The sequence below is a fragment of the Pleurodeles waltl genome, chromosome 12, assembly GCF_031143425.1.
Source record: "Pleurodeles waltl isolate 20211129_DDA chromosome 12, aPleWal1.hap1.20221129, whole genome shotgun sequence".
NCBI classification, from domain to species: domain Eukaryota; kingdom Metazoa; phylum Chordata; class Amphibia; order Caudata; family Salamandridae; genus Pleurodeles; species Pleurodeles waltl.
The window spans coordinates 18,677,919-18,701,573 of NC_090451.1; the positions used below are offsets into that span (position 1 = coordinate 18,677,919).

At 51.7% G+C, this 23,655-nt stretch overlaps 1 protein-coding gene across 3 annotated transcripts in view; it reads left to right on the forward strand.

Annotated features, from left to right (window-relative positions):
* CBARP (CACN subunit beta associated regulatory protein) overlaps positions 1-23,655 on the forward strand; it is a 209,085-nt gene that overhangs the window by 165,045 nt on the left and 20,385 nt on the right. For 2 of the 3 annotated variants that reach the window (XM_069217088.1, XM_069217087.1), the window contains exons 5-6: positions 11,023-11,188; positions 12,308-12,488. In XM_069217088.1, coding sequence (XP_069073189.1) covers positions 11,023-11,188; positions 12,308-12,488 — 347 coding nt within the window. The remainder of the gene's footprint in view (positions 1-11,022; positions 11,189-12,307; positions 12,489-23,655) is intronic. The other variant, XM_069217089.1, reaches the window with a different exon arrangement.

The following is a 23,655-nucleotide window of genomic DNA, read 5'->3' on the forward strand; positions in this document are numbered from 1 at the left end:
TGCCCCACCCCCCCATCAAGAGAGAGTACTGACTGCCCCTCCCCACAAAGAGAGAGCACCCCCTCCCCGCCAAGAGGGAGCACCGCCTGCCCCGCCCCACCAAAAGAGAGCACCCCCTGCACTGCATTTACTGCAAGAGCAGCTCCGCTGCTGCTCCCATCCTGCACTGCGGGCACTGCAAGAGTAGCCCCCCTACTAATCTCGTCATCTATTGAGCACTGCAAGAGCACCTCCTGTGCTAGTCCCACCCATCCTACACTGCGAGCACTGCAAGAGCAGCACCTCTGTCAGTTCCATCCTGCACTGCGAGCACTGCAAGATCAGCTGCAAGACAGGTTCTTACACTGTCAGCACTGCAAGAACAGCATTTCTGCTAGTCCCATCCTGCCCTGCAATCACTGCTCCCCTGCTAGTTCCATGCCGCACTGTAAGCACTGCAAAAGCATCACTCCTGCCAATGTAATTATGTAGTGAGAGCACTGCAAAACTAGCTCCTCTGTTAGTGCCATCCTGCCGCTGAGCACTTCAAGAGCAGCTCCCCTGCTACTCCCAACCTGCACTGCAATCACTGCAAGAGCAGCCCCTACACTGCAAACAAGGCTCTTCTGGCCAATCTTACACTGCAGGAGCTGAAAAAGAGCACTCTTAACACTCCATCATGCAGTGGGAGCACTGCAAAAGCAGCACATCTGATAGTTACCAACCTGCAGTGCAGGAGCGGCTTCTCTAGTTACCTCATCCTGCAGTGCAGTCACTGCAATCGCAGGACATTTGTCAGTTCTGTCCTTCAGTGAGAGCACTGGGAGAACATTAGCTCTGCAAGTCCCATCCCGCGTAACTGCAGAAGTGGTACCTCTGGTAGTCTCATTCCTCACCGCGAGCACTGGGAGAACATTACCTCACCAAGTCCCATCCCGCGTAGCAGTAACTGCAGCAGTGGCACCTCCGGGAGTCTCATTCCTCACCGCGAGCACTGGGAGAACATTACCTCACCAAGTCCCATCCCGCGTAGCAGTAACTGCAGAAGTGGCACCTCCGGGAGTCTCATTCCTCACCGCGAGCACTGGGAGAACATTACCTCACCAAGTCCCATCCCGCGTAGCAGTAACTGCAGAAGTGGCACCTCCGGGAGTCTCATTCCTCACCGCGAGCACTGGGAGAACATTACCTCACCAAGTCCCATCCCGCGTAGCAGTAACTGCAGAAGTGGCACCTCCGGGAGTCTCATTCCTCACCGCGAGCACTGGGAGAACATTACCTCTGCAAGTCCCATCCCGCGTAACTGCAGAAGTGGCACCTCCGGTAGTCTCATTCTTCACCGCGAGCACTGGGAGAACATTACCTCTGCAAGTCCCATCCCGCGTAGCAGTAACTGCAGAAGTGGTACCTCCGGTAGTCTCATTCCTCACCGCGAGCACTGGCAGAACATTACCTCTGCAAGTCCCATCCCGCGTAACTGCAGAAGTGGCACCTCCGGTAGTCTCATTCCTCACTGCGAGCACTGGGAGGACATTACCTCTGCAAGTCCCATTCCGCGTAGCAGTAACTGCAGAAGTGGTACCTCCGGTAGTCTTATTCCTCACCGTGAGCACTGGGAGGACATTACCTCTGCAAGTCCCATTCTGCGTAGCAGTAACTGCAGAAGTGGTACCTCCGGTAGTCTCATTCCTCACTGCAAGAACTGGGAGAACATTACCTGTGCAGGTCCCATCCCGCGTAGCAGTAACTGCAGAAGTGGCACCACTGGTAGTCTCATTCCTCACCGCGAGCACTGGGAGAACATTACCTCTCCAAGTCCCATCCCGCGTAGCAGTAACTGCAGAAGTGTTACCTTCGGTAGTCTCATTCCTCACCGCGAGCACTGGGAGAACATTACCTCTCCAAGTCCCATCCCTCGTAGCAGTAACTGCAGAAGTGGCACCTCCGGTAGTCTCATTCCTCATCGCGAGCACTGGGAGAACATTACCTCTGCAAGTCCCATCCTGCGTAACTGCAGAAGTGGCACCTCCGGTAGTCTCATTCCTCACCGCGGGCACTGGGAGAACATTACCTCTGCAAATCCCATCCCGCGTAGCAGTAAGTGCAGAAGTGGCACCTCTGGTAGTCTCATTCCTCACCGCGAGCACTGGGAGAAAATTACCTCTGCAAGTCCCATCCCGCGTAACTGAAGAAGTGGCACCTCCGGTAGTCTCATTCCTCACCGCGAGCACTGGGAGAACATTACCTCTGCAAGTCCCATCCTGCGTAGCAATAACTGCAGAAGTGGTACCTCCGGTAGTCACATTCCTCACTGCGAGCACTGGGAGAACATTACCTCTGCAAGTCCCATCCCGCGTAACTGCAGAAGTGGCACCTCTGGTAGTCTCATTCCTCACCGCGAGCACTGGGAGAACATTACCTCTGCAGGTCCCATACCGCATAGCAGTAACTGCAGAAGTGGCACCACTGGTAGTCTCATTCCTCACCGCGAGCACTGGGAGAACATTACCTCTCCAAGTCCTATCCCGCGTAGCAGTAACTGCAGAAGTGGCACCTCCGGTAGTCTCATTCCTCACCGCGAGCGCTGGGAGAACATTACCTCTGCAAGTCCCATCCCACGTAGCAGTAACTGCAGAAGTGGTACCTCCGGTAGTCTCATTCCTCACCGTGAGCACTGGGAGAACATTACCTCTCCAAGTCCCATCCCGTGTAGCAGTAACTGCAGAAGTGGCACCTCCGGTAGTCTCATTCCTCACCGCGAGCACTGGGAGAACATTACCTCTGCAAGTCCCATCCCGCGTAGCAGTAACTGCAGAAGTGGTACCTCCGGTAGTCTCATTCCTCACCGCGAGCACTGGCAGAACATTACCTCTGCAAGTCCCATCCCGCGTAACTGCAGAAGTGGCACCTCCGGTAGTCTCATTCCTCACCGTGAGCACTGGGAGGACATTACCTCTGCAAGTCCCATTCCGCGTAGCAGTAACTGCAGAAGTGATACCTCCAGTAGTCTCATTCCTCACTGCGAGCACTGGGAGAACATTACCTGTGCAGGTCCCATCCCGCGTAGCAGTAACTGCAGAAGTGGCACCACTGGTAGTCTCATTCCTCACCGCGAGCACTGGGAGAACATTACCTCTCCAAGTCCCATCCCGCGTAGCAGTAACTGCAGAAGTGGTACCTCCGGTAGTCTCATTCCTCACCGCGAGCACTGGGAGAACATTACCTCTCCAAGTCCCATCCCGCGTAGCAGTAACTGCAGAAGTGGTACCTCCAGTAGTCTTATTCCTCACCGCGAGCACTGGGAGAACATTACCTCTGCAAGTCCCATCCCGCGTAACTGCAGAAGTGGCACCTCCGGTAGTCTCATTCCTCACCGCGAGCGCTAGGAGAACATTACCTCTGCAAGTCCCATCCCACGTAGCAGTAACTGCAGAAGTGGTACCTCCGGTAGTCTCATTCCTCACCGCGAGCACTGGGAGAACATTACCTCTCCAAGTCCCATCCCGTGTAGCAGTAACTGCAGAAGTGGCACCTCCGGTAGTCTCATTCCTCACCGCGAGCACTGGGAGAACATTACCTCTGCAAGTCCCATCCCGCGTAACTGCAGAAGTGGCACCTTCGGTAGTCTCATTCTTCACCGCGAGCACTGGGAGAACATTACCTCTGCAAGTCCCATCCCGCGTAGCAGTAACTGCAGAAGTGGTACCTCCGGTAGTCTCATTCCTCACCGCGAGCACTTGCAGAACATTACCTCTGCAAGTCCCATCCCGCGTAACTGCAGAAGTGGCACCTCCGGTAGTCTCATTCCTCACCGCGAGCAATGGGAGGACATTACCTCTGCAAGTCCCATTCCGCGTAGCAGTAACTGCAGAAGTGGTACCTCCGGTAGTCTCATTCCTTACCGTGAGCACTGGGAGGACATTACCTCTGCAAGTCCCATCCTGCGTAGCAGTAACTGCAGAAGTGGTACCTCCGATAGTCTCATTCCTCACTGCGAGCACTGGGAGAACATTACCTGTGCAGGTCCCATCCCGCGTAGCAGTAACTGCAGAAGTGGCACCACTGGTAGTCTCATTCCTCACCGCGAGCACTGGGAGAACATTACCTCTCCAAGTCCCATCCCGCGTAGCAGTAACTGCAGAAGTGGTACCTTCGGTAGTCTCATTCCTCACCGCGAGCACTGGGAGAACATTACCTCTCCAAGTCCCATCCCGCGTAGCAGTAACTGCAGAAGTGGCACCTCCGGTAGTCTCATTCCTCATTGCGAGCACTGGGAGAACATTACCTCTGCAAGTCCCATCCCGTGTAACTGCAGAAGTGGCACCTCCGGTAGTCTCGTTCCTCACCGCGAGCACTGGGAGAACATTACCTCTGCAAGTCCCATCCCGCGTAGCAGTAACTGCAGAAGTGGTACCTCCGGTAGTCTCATTCCTCACCACGAGCACTGGGAGAACATTACCTCTCCAAGTCCCATCCTGCGTAGCAGTAACTGCAGAACTGGCACCTCCGGTAGTCTCATTCCTCACCGCGAGCACTGGGAGAACATTACCTCTGCAAGTCCCATCCCGCGTAACTGCAGAAGCGGCACCTCCGGTAGTCTCATTCCTCACCGCGAGCACTGGGAGAACATTACCTCTGCAAGTCCCATCCCGCGTAGCAGTAACTGCAGAAGTGGTACCTCCGGTAGTCTCATTCCTCACCGCGAGCACTGGCAGTACATTACCTCTGCAAGTCCCATCCCGCGTAACTACAGAAGTGGCACCTCCGGTAGTCTCATTCCTCACCGCGAGCACTGGGAGAACATTACCTCTGCAAGTCCCATCCCGCGTAACTGCAGAAGTGGCACCTCCGGTAGTCTCATTCCTCACCGCGAGCACTGGGAGAACATTACCTCTGCAAGTCCCATCCCACGTAGCAGTAACTGCAGAAGTGGCACCTCCTGTAGTCTCATTCCTCACCGCGAGCACTGGGAGAACATTACCTCTGCAAGTCCCATCCCGCGTAACTGCAGAAGTGGCACCTCCGGTAGTCTCATTCCTCACCGCGAGCACTGGGAGAACATTACCTCTGCAAGTCCCATCCCACGTAGCAGTAACTGCAGAAGTGGTACCTCTGGTAGTCTCATTCCTCACCGCGAGCGCTGGGAGAACATTACCTCTGCAAGTCCCATCCCGCGTAACTGCAGAAGTGGCACCTCCGGTAGTCTCATTCCTCACCGCGAGCACTGGGAGAACATTACCTCTGCAAGTCCCATCCCACGTAGCAGTAACTGCAGAAGTGGTACCTCTGGTAGTCTCATTCCTCACCGCGAGCGCTGGGAGAACATTACCTCTGCAAGTCCCATCCCGCGTAACTGTAGAAGTGGTACCTCCGGTAGTCTCATTCCTCACTGCGAGCACTGGGAGAACATTACCTGTGCAGGTCCCATCCCGCATAGCAGTAACTGCAGAAGTGGCACCACTGGTAGTCTCATTCCTCACCGCGAGCACTGGGAGAACATTACCTCTCCAAGTCCCATCCCGCGTAGCAGTAACTGCAGAAGTGGTACCTCCGGTAGTCTCATTCCTCACCGTGAGCACTGGGAGAACATTACCTCTCCAAGTCCCATCCCGCGTAGCAGTAACTGCAGAAGTGGCACCTCCTGTAGTCTCATTCCTCACCGCGAGCACTGGGAGAACATTACCTCTGCAAGTCCCATCCCGCGTAACTGCAGAAGTGGCACCTCCGGTAGTCTCATTCCTCACCGCGAGCACTGGGAGAACATTACCTTTGCAAGTCCCATCCCGCGTAGCAGTAACTGCAGAAGTGGTACCTCCGGTAGTCTCATTCCTCACCGCGAGCACTGGGAGAACATTACCTCTGCAAGTCCCATCCTGCGTAGCAGTAACTGCAGAAGTGGTACCTCCGGTAGTCTCATTCCTCAGCGGGAGCACTGGGAGAACATTACCTCTCCAAGTCCCATCCCGCGTAGCAGTAACTGCAGAAGTGGCACCTCTGGTAGTCTCATTCCTCACCGCGAGCAATGGGAGAACATTACTTCTCCAAGTCCCATCCCGCGTAGCAGTAACTGCAGAAGTGGCACCACTGGTAGTCTCATTCCTCACTGTAAGACCATCACGTGCTTTAGGCTCACCTTGCTGCGTTCACCACTCTTGGAAGCAATCATAAATAAAGGAAGGACCCCGGTAGAGGGAGGGTGCACTGATGGGTCCCCACATGTCGCATTACCAGTTTTTAGTTGCAACATTTTAAAGAAGAAAGATGACCTCTGAAAGAAAACCCCAAAGAAAAAGGACACAACGAACCAATGTGGGACTAGCACAAGAGAGCTATCATACTGGATCCAGAGGTGGTTCCTGCATCGCTTGAGCTATTGATCATTGCACTGTCTGTGTGACTGGTGCTCGTTGCATTCTCTCTGCTCCTGGTGGTGGTTGCACTGCCTGGACCGTTGATGGTAGTTCCACTGCCTTGGTTGCAAATGGTCTCTCAATGGCCTGGGCTGGTGGTGGTCGCTTCCTTTGGACTGCTATTGGTCTTCTCATTATCTGGGTTGCTTTTGGTTGCTCTATTGTCTAGGCTACTTGTGGTCTGCCGATTGGCCTACAGGTAGCCTTCTCGTTGTCTGGTCTGCTGCTGATCCTTCCAATATCTGGGCTGGTAGTGGTTTCTCATTGCTTTTATTGCTGTCGGTCAACTCATTTTCTGGGTTGCTGTCGGTCTTCCCATCACCTAGACTGGTGGTGACTTCCAATTGCCTGGGCTGCTGGTGTTCTTGTCATTGCCTGGACTAGCGATGGTGTCTGTAGAACGCTGGCTTTCTATATGGTGCACTAAAATGAAGTACACTCTGCAGAGAGTCCAGTGAATCCCCAAGGGTTTGCAGAGGCAGCAATAGATGGGTCTAGAGCTCTGTTTGTGGTAGTGTGAGCGAGCATGGAGGGTTATCGAGGAGCTGTGCTAAGCACCTGTACTCACAGAGGCAGTGAGACACACAATTAATAAATCCAAGAACAAAGTAGAAAAATACAATTTGCTTTTATATATGCATTGAACCAAAAAACTTTGTTACTAGGGAAGCAGTTTTTAAAATAAAAATACTTTTCTGTTTCAAAAATTGTCAGTGCATTGTTCCGAGTCTTCAACGTTAACCTACGGAGGGAAACAAAGACGCAGTTTTGCAGGTGAGTACCCAACACCATTCCAACCTCCGGGGTTTAGGTCAACACCAGGCGAGGTTCTGATCAGCACCAAGAGTGCACCCGCAGCGGCACGGGGGCAGCCGGGAGCAGAGGTTGAATGCGGAGTCAGTGCCCAATGTTAATCAATGGAGACTGGGTGGGTGGGGGTGGAGGGAAACCGAAGATGCACTGCTCACAGGTGAGTAGAAGCAGCATCAGAGGTTGGTCTCATGGGGTGAAGGTAAGCACTGGGGGGAGGGTGGGGACCACAAGGCAGCACCAAACTTACACCCTCAGCGGCACGGGGGCGGCAGGGTGCAGAGTGCCAACACAGCGTCTGGTGCCCAAGGTTATCCTATGTAGACAGGGGCTAACCGAAGATGCCCTGCTCCCAGGTCAGTAGAGCAAGGACATGAGTCGATCTCCTGGAGTTGAGGTAAATAATAGTGGGGGTGGGGCGCAAAAGATAGCACCAAACTTACACCCTCAGTGGCACAGGGCGGCCAGGTGCAGAGTGCCAACACAGGGTCGGGCTTTCAATGTTAACCAATGGGGAATCAGTTTTGGAAGAAAGCTTCAGGCTCAGGCCAGGAATGTGGACGAAGAAACACCCAGCTGCCCAGGTAGGTTCTGATGTTGGAGGACTCAGGGACACCATCAGTCCAGCGCCCCAGGCCCAGGGGCTCCAGATGCAGTTGTGTCCTTTGATGTCGGAAAACAGCTTACTGGGTTGTCAGGAGGTAGTTTTCAGATTGAGGCTGCAGGCATGGAGGCAGGGGTCAACCCACGGTGGACTCAGGATCGCTGGGGATCACTGGACAGGTGGGCCACTTGAACTCGGGCCATGGGCGTCATATGCAGAGGTGCGTCTGGATGCGGTTTCAAGGTTCCTTAGGGCTGTGGTCTTGGTCTTTAAAAGTTGGTTTCTTCTGGACAGGTCTGCTGACCACGGGAGATCTTGGTCTTTGTTGAAGACAGGCGGTCCTCCCAAGACTTTGGAGGTTGCTGGCTGCAGGACTGGCTGACTTTTGTTGCAGGTTCTTAGAGGGCTGCAGACAGGATGGTAGGGCTGGGGCCAAGTCAGTTGGTGTCTGTAGTCTCCTCTGCTGTTACGACGCTGTAGTAGTCGGCTCTTCTTAGGTTGTCAAGAATCTGATTCTAGGGTTCAGGGTTGCCACCTAAATAGTGAATTTAGAGGCATTACAGGGGGTGCCACATGGTAGCCAATGGGCTACTCACCTTTAGAGTGACTACACCCTTTCTATGACCCCTTCCTTTGGGAAATGGGCATAGCCCTAACCCTACTGGCCTAATTTCTTCCATGCAAGATGGAGGAATTTAAAAAGTAGTGTCCACTTCAGCTCGTCCACCCTAGGGGTGGGACTGGCATGAAGTGGGCACACTTCTTAATTTACTTAATTTTCCCGCCAGTCCTGTTGACAAAAGTGGGGCCAGGAATTGGGGGTCAGCCTCCTCCACCATTTGGAGAGGCCTGGGTTGCATTTCAGAGGAGGCAAGGCCTTTGAAGCTCCCGGCCCTGGAATGTCCATCCAGCCTGGGAGAGGAGGTCACACCTCTGCCCAGAGCAGGCCTTTGTTCTGAGCCCTCGAGAGCACTGGCTCTCACCTCAGGGTGGGGCAGAACTCTGTCTTAAGGTGGTTGCCTTGGTTTTGACCAGTGAGTGCCCACGCTAGGAGTTGGTCGGTTTGAAGGGGACGCCTTTAAGTTGCATTCATAAATCCATCACTGGATTCAGTGAGGGTTTATTAATACGAGATGTTTGATACCAAACATCCCTATTGTCAGTGAATGCATCATGTAGCTGGGAAACTCATAATGATCAGTGTCCAGCACATGTACTTAAAATGGCTTCACTGCTCACTTACTATGTCTGAGAATCGACAAAGACATAGCCGTGGCCTAGCTGCTCATGCATGTAGCCCTCTCAAGGAATATTATGCACCCCTGCCTTTAGGGCCAGAAGGCCTACCAGAGTGATGACTTATACATATTGCATGCAGCATGCAGTGCACATGGCACACAGCCTGTGTGCCATGTTGTGTTTTCATTTCAGGTCTGCACCAAGACATGGAGCCTGCGAAAGCAGCACAGTGTGCACTTAGCGAGAGGGTCCCTGAGAACAATCTGTTAAGCAGCCCTCAGGGACCTTCCTTTTGTACCCCATGCCCTAGGTACCAGGGGTACCATTTACTAGGGAACTAGAGGTTTGGCAGTTGGGAAAAACAACTGTGCAATTTTAGGTAAAGAGATCTGGCACTGGGGACCTTTTTAGCAGGGACCCAGTGTACTTAGAGTTGAAATTGCACTAGAAACCAGGCACAAAGTGTGTGTGTGGTGACCATGTCAAAAGAGGCACCTTCCTACAGTGTCTAATTGTCTGGGCTGTGGGTGGTCTTCTGATTGTATGGGCGAATAGTGGTTTCATATATCCTGGGTGGACGGTGGTCTTCTCACGCCCTGGGCTGCTGTTAGACTTCTCATTGCCTAGGCTGCTGGTGGTCTTCCCCTTGTCAAAGCTGCGGGTGATATCTCATTCTCTAGGCTGCTGGTGGTCTTCCAGAAACCTGGGCTGATGGTGGTTTCACACTATCTACGCTGTTGGTTTCTCTTTGTCTGGGGGATCATGTTGTCTAGGCTTCTGGTTAGGTCTAATGGTCTAGGTTGCTGGTGGTCTTCACTTTTGTGGGCAGGTGCACTTCCCATTGTCCTGGCTACTGGTGGTTTCTCATTATCTGTGTAGTCAGTGGTTTCTCATTGAACTGCTGTTGGTTTTACATCGGGCTGCTGATAATTTCTCATTATCTTAGCGGCTGCCTTTTTCTAAATGTCTGAGCTGTTGGTTGTTTCCTGATGTCTAGGCTGCAGGTGGTCTTCACATTGTCTAGGCTACTCGTGGTTTCTCGTTGTCTGGGCTGCTGGTGGTTTTGTTTGTCTGGGATGATGGTGGTCTTCTCTTTGTCTAGGCTACCAGGTGGTTCTTATTGTCTGGGTTGTTGGAAGCCTTCGCGTTGTCTGGGCTGCTGGTTGCCTTTCCATTGTCTATGCTGCTGGTGGTTTCTCATTGTCAAGGCTGTTGCTGGTTTCTCTTTAGGCTGCTGCAGGTGGTTTCTCATTTTCTGGGTTGTTGTTGGCTTCTCATTTTCTGAACTGTTAGTGGTTTCTCATAGAGTAGGCAGCTGTTGGATTTCTCGTTGTCTAGGATGCTAGTTGTCTGGGCTGTTGGTGTCTTCCAGGCTGCTAGTGGTTTCCCATGGTCTCAGCTGCTGGAGGTTATTCATTGTCTGGGCTGTTGATAGTCTTTCCATTGCTTTGGTTGCTGCTAGTTTCTCACTGTTGGGGCTTCTGGTGGGCCTCTTTTTGTCGAGGCCCCTGCTGTCTTCTCATTGTCTGGGCCGTTTTCAGCATTTTTTTGTCTGGGATGCTGGTGGCTTTCTCTATGGTTAGACTGGTGCTGTTTTTTTCCGTGTTTGGCCTCCTATTTGTTGTACATTGGGTGGCTGGTGATTTCTCATTGGGTGGGTGGTGGTTTCTCATTGTCTGAGCGGCTGGTGGTTTCTCATTGTATTGGCGAATGGTGGTTTCTCATTGTATTGGCGAATGGTGGTTTCTTATTGTCTGGGCGGCTGGTGGTTTCTAATTGTCTGGGCAGCTGGTGGTTTCTCATTGTCTGGGCGGCTGGTGGTTTCTCATTGTCTGGGCGGCTGGTGGTTTCTCATTGTCTGGCCACTGAAGGTTTCCTCTTTGCCTGGGCTACTACTGGTCCCCCATTCCCAGGATGTTGGTGGTGGTCTTCTTATTTCGGGTGTTTTCATTGACGTCTGGTTTCCTCCTTCATGTCCAGCAGAGATCACAATCCGCGTGGATGAGGTGGAGTGTCTGTCTGCCTCCAGCTACCATGATGCTGAGTCCGAGCGCTTCCTGTCCACCTGCTCCACCGGTCGGCGTGTCTCTTTCAATGAAGCAGCCCTCTTCGACCAGGGCAAGAAGGCACAAGAAAAGGGAAGGAGGTAAGGAGGGTGCAGGAAATGTACCACTTCACATGGTGCAGGGAGTAGGGTTTCACATTTTATGCAAGAGTAGCTTCCACAGTCGAGCAGTGCTGGGGTGCGGTTTAAGGGTGTTGGGGACTTTGACAGGTGAGGGTAGAGGAGAGGGATAAGACGCTGCCCCTGGAGGTTGTCTGCCCTGTTAGTGGTCTTCCTGTCTGGGCCATACATATGGGAGGACAGTGCAGGGGCCTCTTCTACTAGAACACACAGGGTACAGGTGGAGTTGGTCATACATGGGGAGGAGGCTACTGAAGGAGAGTTGTGTGGGGGATTCTGCTGAAAGACCAAACAGTGAGAGAGACGTCCACCAAAGGATGATGCATTGGAGGTCCACCGCTAGACAGTTCAGCCAGAAAGCAGGCAGAGTGCTGGGGTGGGGCTCAGGGTTGGGTATCCACACCTGGACATAACACCTGATAAAGAGAGCGTTACCAGGGCATTAAACTTTGGGACATGGATATGAACGGAGAATGAGAACTTCCACCCCTATATGATTTGGAGAAGTAGGAATTCCAGATGAGAGATGGGGAGGGGCTTCCATAGGTCAACAAGATAGGGTGGGGCTTCCACAGCTGGACGTTGGATGGGGAGGGGCTTCCACAGCTGAACGTGGCATTGAGATTGGGCTTCCAAGAACAGATGGAGAGGGGCTTTCGCAGCTGGAGGTGACATGGGATAAACACTTCCACAGCTGGATGTGTCATGGGGTAAATACTTCCTTAGCTGGATGTGACATGGAGGAGGGGCATTTACAGCTGGGTGTTGCATAGGGTAGATTCTTGCACAACTGCTGGTGGTATGAGGGAGGGCTTCCACTGCTGGAAGTGACATGGAGGAGGGGCTTCTGCAGCTGGATTTGGCTTTGAGATGGGGCTTCCAATAACTAAAGGAGAGATGGAGAGGGGGCTTCCACGGCTGTATGTGAGATGGAGAGGGACTTTCACAGCTGGAGGTGACATGGGATAAACACTTCCATAGCTGGATGTGACATGGTGAATATTTCACATGTGGGTATGGATGGGTGGAGGCGTCCACACTGACTCGCGACTGCTGTCTTGTTTGCCTGCCTGGCTGTAGATACACGCTGACCGAGGGTGACTTCCACCACTTGAAGAACGCCCGCCTCACGCACCTGCACATCCCCTCGCCCACCCTGAAGATCGTCACTATCCACGAGGGTGACACAGGTGACACCAACAGCATCGCCATAACTCCCCGCAGGCCCTCCACACCTAACACCAAGCTCTTCCTTTTCCAGGTGAGTAATGAGTCCCTATCCGTCTGCTGCATCTAATGCTTCCAGTAGCAAGCGAGTCCTGAACACCTTGCCCACACACCCCTGGTAAGTTCATTCAGGTCCATCCCATCACGGCCAATGCCAAGCTGTAGCAGGTGACTGCTGCCAGGTCACCACACAAGCATCATTCATTCGTGGGTTCACGAGGGGTAGATCTGGGGGGCACTTCCAACCATGGGCTGCCCACCTCTACTTCCCCTGAAAAGATAAGCTGCCAGCAGATTGAGATCTTAGGGGTGCAGCCAGTCAGAGAGGCCCAGAGTGAGGTGTGTATATGGGTGACAGAGACAGTCTCCCCCCCCCCCAGTGTGGCAGAGTGAGGGCTGTAGGATCTCTGAGTGGCACAGAATGAGCCCCCTCCAGTGTGGCACAGAAGGAGGAGTGTGAGATCTGTGAGTGCCACAGAGTGATGAGTGTGAGATCTGTGAGTGGAACAGAGTGCACTCCCTCCAGTTTGGCACAGAGTGAGAACTGTGAGACCCCTCTAGTGTGGCACAGTGACCCTCCTGCAGTGTGGCACAGTGTTAGAGGTGTGAGATCTGTGAGTGGCACAATGTGAGCCCCTTCCAGTGTAGCAGAGTGAGGAGTGTGAGACCTGTGTGTGGCACAGTGTGAGCCCCCTCCAGTGTGGCACGGAGTGAAGACTGTGAGACCCCTCTAATGTGGCACAGAGTGAGCCCCCTCCAGAGTGGTACAGATTGACCCTCCTCCAGTGTGGCACAGAGTGAGAAGTATGAGATCTGTGAGAGGCACAGAGTAAGGAGTGTGATATCTATGAGTGGCACAGTGACCCCCCTCCATTGTGGCACAGTTAGGGGTGTGAGATCTGCGAGTGGCACAGAGTGAGCCCCCTCCAGTGTGGCAGAGAGTGAGGAGTGTGAGATCTGTGAGTGGCACAGATTGAGACCCCTCCAGTGTGGCACAGTTAGGGATGTGAGATCTGCAAGTGGCACAGAGTGAGCCCCCTCCAGTGTGGCAGAGAGGGAGGAGTGTGAGATCTGTGAGAGGCACAGATTGAGCCCCCTCCAGTGTGGCACAGAGTGAGGAGTGTGAGACCTGTGAGTGGCACAGTGACCCCCTACAGTCTGGCACAGTTAGGGGTGTGAGATCTGCGAGTGCCACAGAGTGAGCCCCCTCCAGTGTGGCAGAGAGTGAGGAGTGTGAGATCTGTGAGTGGCACAGATTGAACCCTCTCCAGTGTGGCACCGAGTGAGGAGTGGGGGATCTGTGAGTAGCACAGAGTGAGCCTCCTCCAATGTGGCCCAGTGAAGTGTGAGATCTGTGAGTAGCATAGAGTGAGCTCCCTCCAGTGTGGCACAGAGTTAGGGGTGTGAGATTTGTGAGTGGCACAGTGTGAGACCCCTCCAGTGTGGCAAAGAGTGAGATCTGTGAGTGGCACAGTGTGAGCCCCCTCCAGTGTGGCATAGAGCGGGCCCAGTCCAGTGTGGCACACAGAGACCCTCCTCCAATGTGGCACAGCGTGGGGAGTGCGAGATCTGTGAGTGGCACAGAGTGCACCCCCTCCAGTGTGGCACAGAGTGTGGAGTGTGACATCTGTGAGTGGCACAGAGTGACCCCCTCCAGTGTGGCACAGAGTGACCCTCCTCCAGTGTGACATAGAGTGAGGAGTGTGAGATCTGTGAGTGGTACAGAGCGAGGAGTGTGAGATCTGTGAGTGGCACAGTGACGACCCTCCAGTGTAGCACAGTTAGGGGTGTGAGATCTGCGGGTGGCACAGAGTGAGCCCCCTCCAGTGTGGCACAGAGTGAGGAGCATGAGATCTGTGAGTGGCACAATGTGAGCCCCTTCCAGTGTAGCAGAGTGGGGAGTGTGAGACCTGTGTGTGGCACAGTGTGAGTCCCTTCCAGTGTGGCACAGAGTGAGCCCCCTCCAGTGTGGCACAGTGAGGACTGTGAGACCTCTCTAGTGTGGCACAGAGTGAGCCCCCTCCAGTGTGGCACAGAGTGACCCTCCTCCAGTGTGACACAGAGTGAGGAGTGTGAGATCTGTGAGTGGCACAGAGTGAGGCGTGTGAGATCTCAGTGGCACAGTGACACCCTCCAGTGTGGCACAGTTAGGGGTGTGAGATCTACGAGTGGCACAGAGTGAGCCCCCTCCAGTGTGGCAGAGAGTGAGGAGTGTGAGATCTGTGAGTGGCACAGATTGATCCCCCTCCAGTGTGGCACTGAGTGAGGAGTGTGAGATCTGTGCGTGGCACACTGCCCCTATCCAGTGTGGCACTGAGCAAGGAGTGTGATATCTGTGAGTGGAAGAGTGAGGAGTGGGAGATCTGCGAGTGGCACAGTTTGAGACCCCTCCAGTGTGGCAAAGAGTGAGATTCGTGAGTGGCACAGTGTGAGCCCCCTCCAGTGTGGCACAAAGTGAGCCCACTCCAGTGTTGCACACAGAGACCCTCCTCCAGTATGGCACAGCATGATGAGTGTGAGATCTGTGAGTGGCACAGAGTGAGGAGTGTGAGATCTGTGAGTGGCACAGAGTGACCCCCCCTCCAGTGTGGCACAGTCAGGGGTGTGAGATCTGCGGGTGGCACAGAGTGAGCCCCTCTCCAGTGTGGCACAGAGTGAGGAGCATGAGATCTGTGAGTGGCACAATGTGAGCCATTTCCAGTGTGGCAGAGCGAGGGGTGTGAGACCTGTGTGTGGCACAGTGTGAGCCCCTTCCAGTGAGGCGCAGAGTGAGCCCCCTCCAGTGTGACACAGAGTGAGGACTGTGAGACCCCTCTAGTGTGGCACAGGGCCCCCCCCTCCAGTGTGACACAGAGTGACCCCCCTCCAGTGTGGCAGAGAGTGAGGAGTGTGAGATCTATGAGTGGCACAGAGCAAGGAGTGTGAGATCTATGAGTGGCACAGATTAACCCCCTCCAGAGGGAGGAGTGTGAGATCTATGAGTGGCAGAGTGGGGAGTGTGAGATCTGTGAGTAGCACTGAGTGAGCTCCCTGCAGTGTGGCACAGACTTAGGGGTGTGAGATTTGTGAGTGGCACAGTGTTTGCCCCCTCTGGTGTGGCACAGTTAGTGGTGTGAGATTTGTGAGTGGCACAGTGTGAGCCTCCTCCAGTGTGGCACAGAGAGGATTGCGAGATCTATCAGTGCCACAGAGCGAGGAATGTGAGATCTGTCAGTGGAACAGAGCACAGAGTTAGGGGTGTGATATTTGTGAGTGGCACAGTGTGAGCCCCCTCCAGTGTGGCAGCAAGTGAGGAGTGTGAGATCTGTGAGTGCCACAGAGTGAGGAGTGAGAGAAACATGAGTGGCACAGAGTGAGGAGTGGGAGATCTGTGAGTGGCACAGATCTCGCTCCAGTGTGGCACAGAGAGGTTTGAGATTCATGAATGACACAGTGTGAGCCCCCTCTAGTGTGGCAGAGTGTGAGATCTGTGAGTGGCACAGAGTGACCCCCTCCAGTGTGGCACAGAGTGAGGAGTGAGATCTGTGAGTGGCACAGTGACCCCCCCCCCCCAGTGTGGCACAGTTAGGAGTGTGAGATCTGCGAGTGGCACAGAGTGACCCTCCTCCAGTGTGGCACAGAGTGATGAGTGTGAGATCTATGAGTGGCACAGTGACCCCCCTACAGTGTGGCACAGTTAGGGGTGTGAGATCTGCGAGTGACACAGAGTGAGCCCCCTCCAGTGTGGCAGAGAGTGAGGAGTGTGAGATCTGTAAGTGGCAACGTGACCCTTCCTCCAGTGTGGCACCGTTAGGGTTGTGAGATCTGCGAGTGGCACAGAGTGATCCCTCTCCAGTGTGGCACAGAGCAAGGAGTGTGAGGCCTGTGAGTGCCACAGATTGACCCCCCCACCCCCCAGAGGGAGGAGTGTGAGATCTCTGAGTGGAACAGGGTGAGGAGTGTGAGACCTGTTGGTGGCACAGAGTGATCTCGCTCCAGTGTGGCACAGAGAGGTTTGAGATTTGTGAATGACACAGTGTGAACCCCTCTAGTGTGGCAGAGTGTGAGGAGTGTGAGATCTGTGAGTGGCACAGAGTGACCCCCTCCAGTGTGGTACAGAGTGAGTAGTGTGAGATCTGTGAGTGGCAAAGAGAGACCCCCTCCAGTATGGCACAGAGTGAGAAGTAGTGTGAGATCTGTGAGTGGCACAGTGTAAGCCCCCTCCAGTATAGCACAGAGTGAGGACTGTGAGATCTGTGAGTGGCACATAGTGACCCCCCTACAGTGTGGCACAGAGTGAGGAGTGTGAGATCTGCGAGTGGCACAGAGTGAGCCCCCTCCAGTTTGGCACAGAGGGAGGAGTGTGAGATCTGTGAGTGCCACAGAGTAAGGAGTGTGAGATCGGTGAGTGGAACAGAGTAACTCCCTCCAGCGTGGCACAGAGTGAGAACTGTGAGACCCCTCCAGTGTGGCACAGAGTTAGAGGTGTGAGATCTGAGTGGCACAGAGTGAGCCAATCAGGTGGGGCAGTGTGTGGAGTGTGAGATCTGTGAGTGGCACAGAGTGACCCCCTCGAGTGTGGCACAGAGTTAGGGGTGTTAGATTTGTGAGTGGCACAGTGTGAGCCCCCTCCAGTGTGGCAGAGAGTGAGGAGTGTGAGACATGTGCGTAGCACAGAGTGAGGAGTGAGAGATCTGTGAGTGGAACAGAGTGAGCCCCCTTCAACGTGGCAAAGAGTGTGAGATCTGTGAGTGGCACAGAGTAAGCTCCCTCTAGTGTGGCAGAGAGTTAGGGGTGTGAGATCTGTGAGTGGCACAGTGTGAGCCCCCTCCGGTGTGGCACAGAGGGAGGAGTGTGAGATCTGTGAGTGCCACAGAGTGAGGAGTGTGTGATCTGTGAATGGAACAGAGTGAACTCCCTCCAGTGTGGCACAGAGTGAGAACTGTGAGACCCCTCTAGTGTGGCACAGTGAGGCCGTCCAGTGTGGCACAGTGACCCTCCTGCAGTTTGGCACAGAGTTAGAGGTGTGAGATCTGAGTGGCACAGAGTGAGCCAATCAGGTGTCGCAGTGTGTGGAGTGTGAGATCTGTGAGTGGAACAGAGTGACCCCCTCTAGTGTGGCACAGAGTTAGGCGTGTTAGATTTGTGAGTGGCATAGTGTGTGCCCCCTCCAGTGTGGCAGAGAGTGAGGAGTGTGAGACATGTGCGTAGCAAAGAGTGAGGAGCGTGAGATCTGTGAGTGGAAGAGAGTGAGCCCCCTTCAACGTGGCAAAGAGTGTGAGATCTGTGAGTGGCACAGAGTAAGCTCCCTCTAGTGTGGCAGAGAGTTAGGGGTGTGAGATCTGTGAGTGGCACAGTGTGAGCCCCCTCTGGTGTGGCACAAAGGTGGGGTGTGGGATTTGTGAGTGGCACAGTGTGAGCCCCCTCCAGTGTGGCAGAGAGTGAGGAGTGTGAGACATGTGCATAGCACAGAGTGAGGAGCGAGAGATCTGTGAGTGGAACAGAGTGAACTCCCCCCAGTGTGGCACAGAGTGAGAACTGTGAGACCCCTCTAGTGTGGCACAGTGAGCCCTGTCCAGTGTGGCACAGTGACCCTCCTGCAGTGTGGCACAGAGTTAGAGGTGTGAGATCTGAGTGGCACAGAGTGAGCCCCCTTCAACCGTGGCAAAGAGTGTGAGATCTTTGAGTGGCACAGAGTAAGCTCCCTCTAGTCTGGCAGAGAGTTAGGGGTGTGAGATTTGTGAGTGGCACAGTGTGAGCCTCCTCCAGTGTGGCAGAGTGAGAAGTGCGAGATCTGTGAGTGCCACAGAGTGAGGAGTGTGAGATCTGTGAGTGGAACAGAGTGAGCCCCCTCCAGTGTGGCACAGAGTTAGGGGTGTGAGATTTGTGAGTGGCATAGTGTGAGCCCTCTCCAGTGTGGCAGAGAGTGAGGAATGTGAGAAATGTCAGTGGCACAGAGTGAGGAGTGGGGGTAACGTGAAAGGCACAGAGTGAGGAGTGGGAGATATGTGAGCAGCACAGAGTGAGCTCGCTCCAGTATGGCACAGATTTAGGGATGTGAGATTTGTGAGTGGCACAGTGTGAGGAGTGTGAGATCTGTGAGTGGCACAAAGTGAGCTCCTTCCAGTGTGGCACAGAGTTAGGGTGTGAGATTTGTGAGTGGCACAGTGCGAGCCCCCTCCAGTGTGGCAGAGAGTGAGGAGTGTGAAATCTGTGAGTGGCACAGTGAGGAGTGTGAGATTTGTGGGTGGCACAGTGTGAGCCCACCCCAGTGTGGCAGAGAGTGAGGAGTGTGAGATCTGTGAGTGGTACAGAGAGAGCTCGCTCCAGTGTGGCACAGAGAGGTGTGAGACTTGTGAGTGGCAGTGTGAGCCTCCTCTAGTGTGGCAGAGTGTGAGGAGTGCGAGATCTGTGAGTAGCACAAAGGGAGCCCCTCCAGTGTGGCTTAGAGTGAGGAGTGTGAGATCTGAGTGGCACAGAGTGAGGAGTGTGAGATCTGCGAGTGGCACAGAGTGAGCCCCCTCCAGTGTGGCACAGAGTGAGGAGTGTGAGATCTGTGAGTGCCACAGAGTGAGGAGTGTGAGAACTGTGAGTGAAACAGAGTGAGCTCCCTCCAGTGTGGCACAGAGTGAGGACTGTGAGACCCTTCTAGTGTGGCACAGAGTGACCCTCCTCCAAGATGGCACAGAGTTAGAGGTGTGAGATTTGTGAGTGGCACTGTGTGAGCCCTCTCCGGTGTGGCAGAGTGTGAGATCTGTGAGTGGCACAGAGTGACCCCCTCCAATGTGGCACAGAGTGAGGAGTGTGAGATCTGTGAGTGGCATAGAATGCACCCTCTAGAGTGTGGCACAGCATGAGGAGCGTGAGATCTGTGAGTGGCACAGTGTGAGCCCCTTCCAGTGTGGCAGAGAGGAAGGAGTGTGAGATCTGTGAGTGGAACAGTATAAGCCCCTCCAATGTGGTACGGAGTGAGGAGTGTGAGATCTGTGAGTGGCATAGAGTGAACCCTTTCCAGTGTGGCACAGAGTGAGGAGTGTGAGCCCCCTCCAGTGTGGCACAGGGTGAGGAGTGTGAGACCTGTACGTGGCACAGTGTGAGTCCCTTCCAGTGTGGTACCGAGTGAGCCCTCTCCAGTGTGGGTCAGAGTGAGGACTGTGAGACCCCTCTAGTGTGGCACAGAGTGAGCCCCCTCCAGTGTGGCACAGAGTGACCTTCGTCCAGTGTGGCAAAGAGTGAGGAGTGTGAGATCTGTGAGTGCCACAGAGTGAGAAGTGTGAGATATGTGAGTGAAACAGAGTGAGCTCCCTCCAGTGTGGCACAAAGTGAGGACTGTGAGACCCCTCTAGTGTGACACAGTGACCCCCCTCCAGTGCGGCACAGGGTGACCCTCCTCCAGTGTGGACAGAGTTATCTAGACTAGCATGGGGTGGTAAATGGAGGACTGGCACTCACCTGTGCAAAATATACATAGTCTTAATCAAATCCTTACTTATTTAAACCCGACGGTGCTCAGCAAGGTCCCTCCCCTTATAAAACCTTGTACAATTGACAATCATATGATTGTTAATCTAATATGAAATACAAGCACACGTGTGCTGTAATATATTTATATTATCAAAAACTCAGTCCCAGAAAATTTCAAATTTCTTCTTTATTCCTCCTTAGTGGTATCACTCAAGCCAAGCCAACATGTGTTTCATCTGGGGCGTGTCGCCACACAACTTCCTCAGGGCTTTTATGGCTGTAAACAATACATATGTTCTCAGTTGTAATTTCCAAAAAATATATTACTTATTACCATGTGTCACTAACCAATGTTGTGCAGTCAAACAAATCGTTACATTTGTGTCATGAGTGGAGACCAAACAGTTTCTACTACACATCATGTATTTAGAACTTCTCCCTTAGTGATGGCTGCATGCATTCTTATGTAAGCTTGCAATCAAATTCCACAATCTACTATGAACAAATGTGCAGAGTCCGGCTGTGCAACTAATCCTTCCACCTATCTAAATTATTTACCTGTCCTCTCCAATAATCCTCAATTTGTCACTTTCCTCTAGTAGTTATTTATAAACGTTTATCTGTGTTCTCTTTAATTATACTGTTTTCATACGTATATTCTTGGCCAAAATTACTTCCTGTCTTCAAAATTAGACGTATCCTAAATAAATTAAATGCTATTTAGTGCAATTTTAACGTTTCACAGGATATTAGTGTCCTCGACTATCCCACTCATGACTCTCTTACTCACCTCTCTTTTGAATCTTGTCTCTGTATTGTTTCAGAGTTCTCAGTTCATATCGTTAGAGTATATTCCTAAATATAAACCCTCGCGGGATAGCTAATCCATTTTTAGCTCTCCGTTCTCAGAAAAACTTAATACTCTCTCTCACCTGAGCAAAAGTTGTGTCATCGTTTGGTCCGCGTGTATACGGCGTGGATCCCAAACGGAGTCCGTTTCTGATCGCGTCATATAAATGACGTTCCCTTTCTATCCATAGAAATAGAAAGGGGACTCTATGTTGTTATATCGACATAGTTGACTATGATTTCCTAGTCATCTTTTAGTCCTTTTTTAGTTACCTTACTCCTGAAACCAAGAGTATTAAAAAGAGAAATAGGACAAGCGTCATTGCAATTATTATTATATAAAGCTAAGTGACGGAATAGTCGCTCTTAAGCGATTCCTTGATATAAAGTAATATCAAAGGTCCATACCTCCATAAAAAAAAAAAATATGATTTGTGTGTGTCTTATGTATACGATTTAACAACGCTGTGTTTTTTGATAACATATTATTCAGCCCTCTTTTACTGGTTGCACAAATCAAAGGTAGTGATTGTTATATTAATATTAGATAATAATGCTACTGTTATATTAGTCCTCTCCCTGTCTAACTGTAATGAGCTAGGATAAATTGCACTGCACAGACTCCACAATCATACTGAATAGTAGTTATTCCATATGGTCTTCATATATAGCTCTCCATGTGTCTCATTAATTCACTATTTAGGTTACCCTCATATTTACATTACTTCTTTATCCGGTTGTACACCCAATATATCTTGATAACCTAATTACTCTCCTTATTATTTATCCCCCAAGAAATACTCTAGTTCTTAGTCAGTGTTCAATCCATTTTCAACGGCTCTTAGACGCATAATCTCATTGATTCTTTTCTTCTCAGTGCTAGTTCTCCTCAGGGGTTCATCCCTACATGATCAAAACCGAAAAATGTAAACTCTTTATGTGCACCTTGTGCAGTACATGTCTTCATATGCATTGCAATAGGAAACCTGTTGTCACCTTGTCTAATAGCCCTTCAGTGTTCTGCAATTTTAACTTTGAGAGATCGAATAGCATTACTATGTATATTCGTTCACATTTACAGACCAACATGTATATTACATACGTTGCATTACAATTAATGTATGTCTGAATCGTGTGTTTATTCTCTCTATGGCCATATAATTCTTTCTTGGCTTGCCACGCTCATCTACACATTACGCAACTTCCACATTTGTAGAAACCTTTGTTATAATTATCTAACCAATTTGTTACCTTTCTTCTGATGGGATAGCTAGGAGAAAGGATATTGCTCAACGTTTTCCCTCTACGATAGCACGCCTGTGGTTTTGACCAAGCAAAAATATCCAAGGCACTTGTATACAATATACTGTTCAAGTCCACAGTTTCATAGGTGGAAAGTTTTCTTGTGTTTATTGCATTTTTCTTCTTCCGTGTCATCCAAATGAGCCCAGCCAACACCTGTTTCATCATGCGACCAATCCTCGCTTTGACTTCATCAAGGCTGCAATTGACAAATATTAATTACCATATAATATCCAAACGAAATAACATATGCAAATATGTGGTTTTGGCCCAGTATAATTACTTATTGTCTGGTCTTGTAATAAAATATCCCAGTGTCGTCTCATACATTTCATTAGTGCAGCAGAGCTTGCTGTATAATCCAATATGATTCTTATTTTCTCTTCTCTATCTTTAGTCTTGGTTCTTGTCCTTAAGGTCTGTTGTCTGGGTATTCAAATTGCCTTCTCCTGTGACTTCTTCACTTGCTCTATGTTATATCCTCTCTTTATAAAGCGTCTACCCATATCTTGTATGCATTCAGCAGAGTCCTTTTCTCTACTACAGTTCCGTCTCGCTCTTCTCATTTCTCCATAAGGTATGGCTTGTACCTGGCCAATCGGATGTGCACTCGTGGCGTGCAAAATTGAATTGCAAGATGTTGGTTTCCGATATAATTTACTCTCTATCTTATCATTCTCTATGTAGAGTTCTACATCAAGGAATTCTATACGTGTCATGCTATGTTGATATGTAAATCTTATGTTAATCGCATTACTGTTTAAATATTCACAAAATTGCCAGTCCAAATCATAAAACAGTCATCTATATATCTTCCCCAGTATAGGACATATGTATGCCACTCCGCTGCACCTTGTCCCCAGATCCAACTCTCTTCAAACCAGCCCATGAATAAGTTAGCGTACGAGGGAGAAAATCTCAATCCCATAACCACTCCCTGTTTTTGTCTATACCAATCATTATTAAAGAGAAAATGATTATGATTGAGAATAAGATCCATCATCTCTAATAACATTTCCGTGTGCTCCAACAAACTCACTGATCACCTATACAGCATACGTTTCATAGCTTGGATTCCCGATTCATGTCTAATGCTAGTATACAAGGCCATCACATCTAGTGTCACCATTACCATATTTGTCAGTGGCACAGAGTAAGGAGTGTGAGATCTGTGAGTGGCACAGTGACTCCCCTCCAGTGTGGCATAGTTAGGGGTGTAAGATCTGTGACTGGCACAGTACGAGCTCCCTCTCAAGTGTGGCACAGAGTGAGGAGCGTGAGATCTGTGAGTGGCACAGTGTGAGCCCCCTCCAGTGTGGCAGAGAGCGAGGAGTGTGAGATCTGTGAGTGGCACAGTGTAAACCCCTCCACTGTGGCATGGAGTGAGGAGTGTGAGATCTGTGAGTGGCATAGAGTGCACCCTTTCCAGGGTGGCACAGAGTGAGGAGTGTGAGCCCCCTCCAGTGTGGCACAGGGTGAGGAGTGCGAGACCTGTTAGTGGCACAGTGTGAGTCCCTTCCAGTGTGGTACAGAGTGAGCCCCCTCCAGTGTGGTACAGAGTGAGCCCCCTCCAGTGTGGCACAGGGTGAGGAGTGCGAGACCTGTTA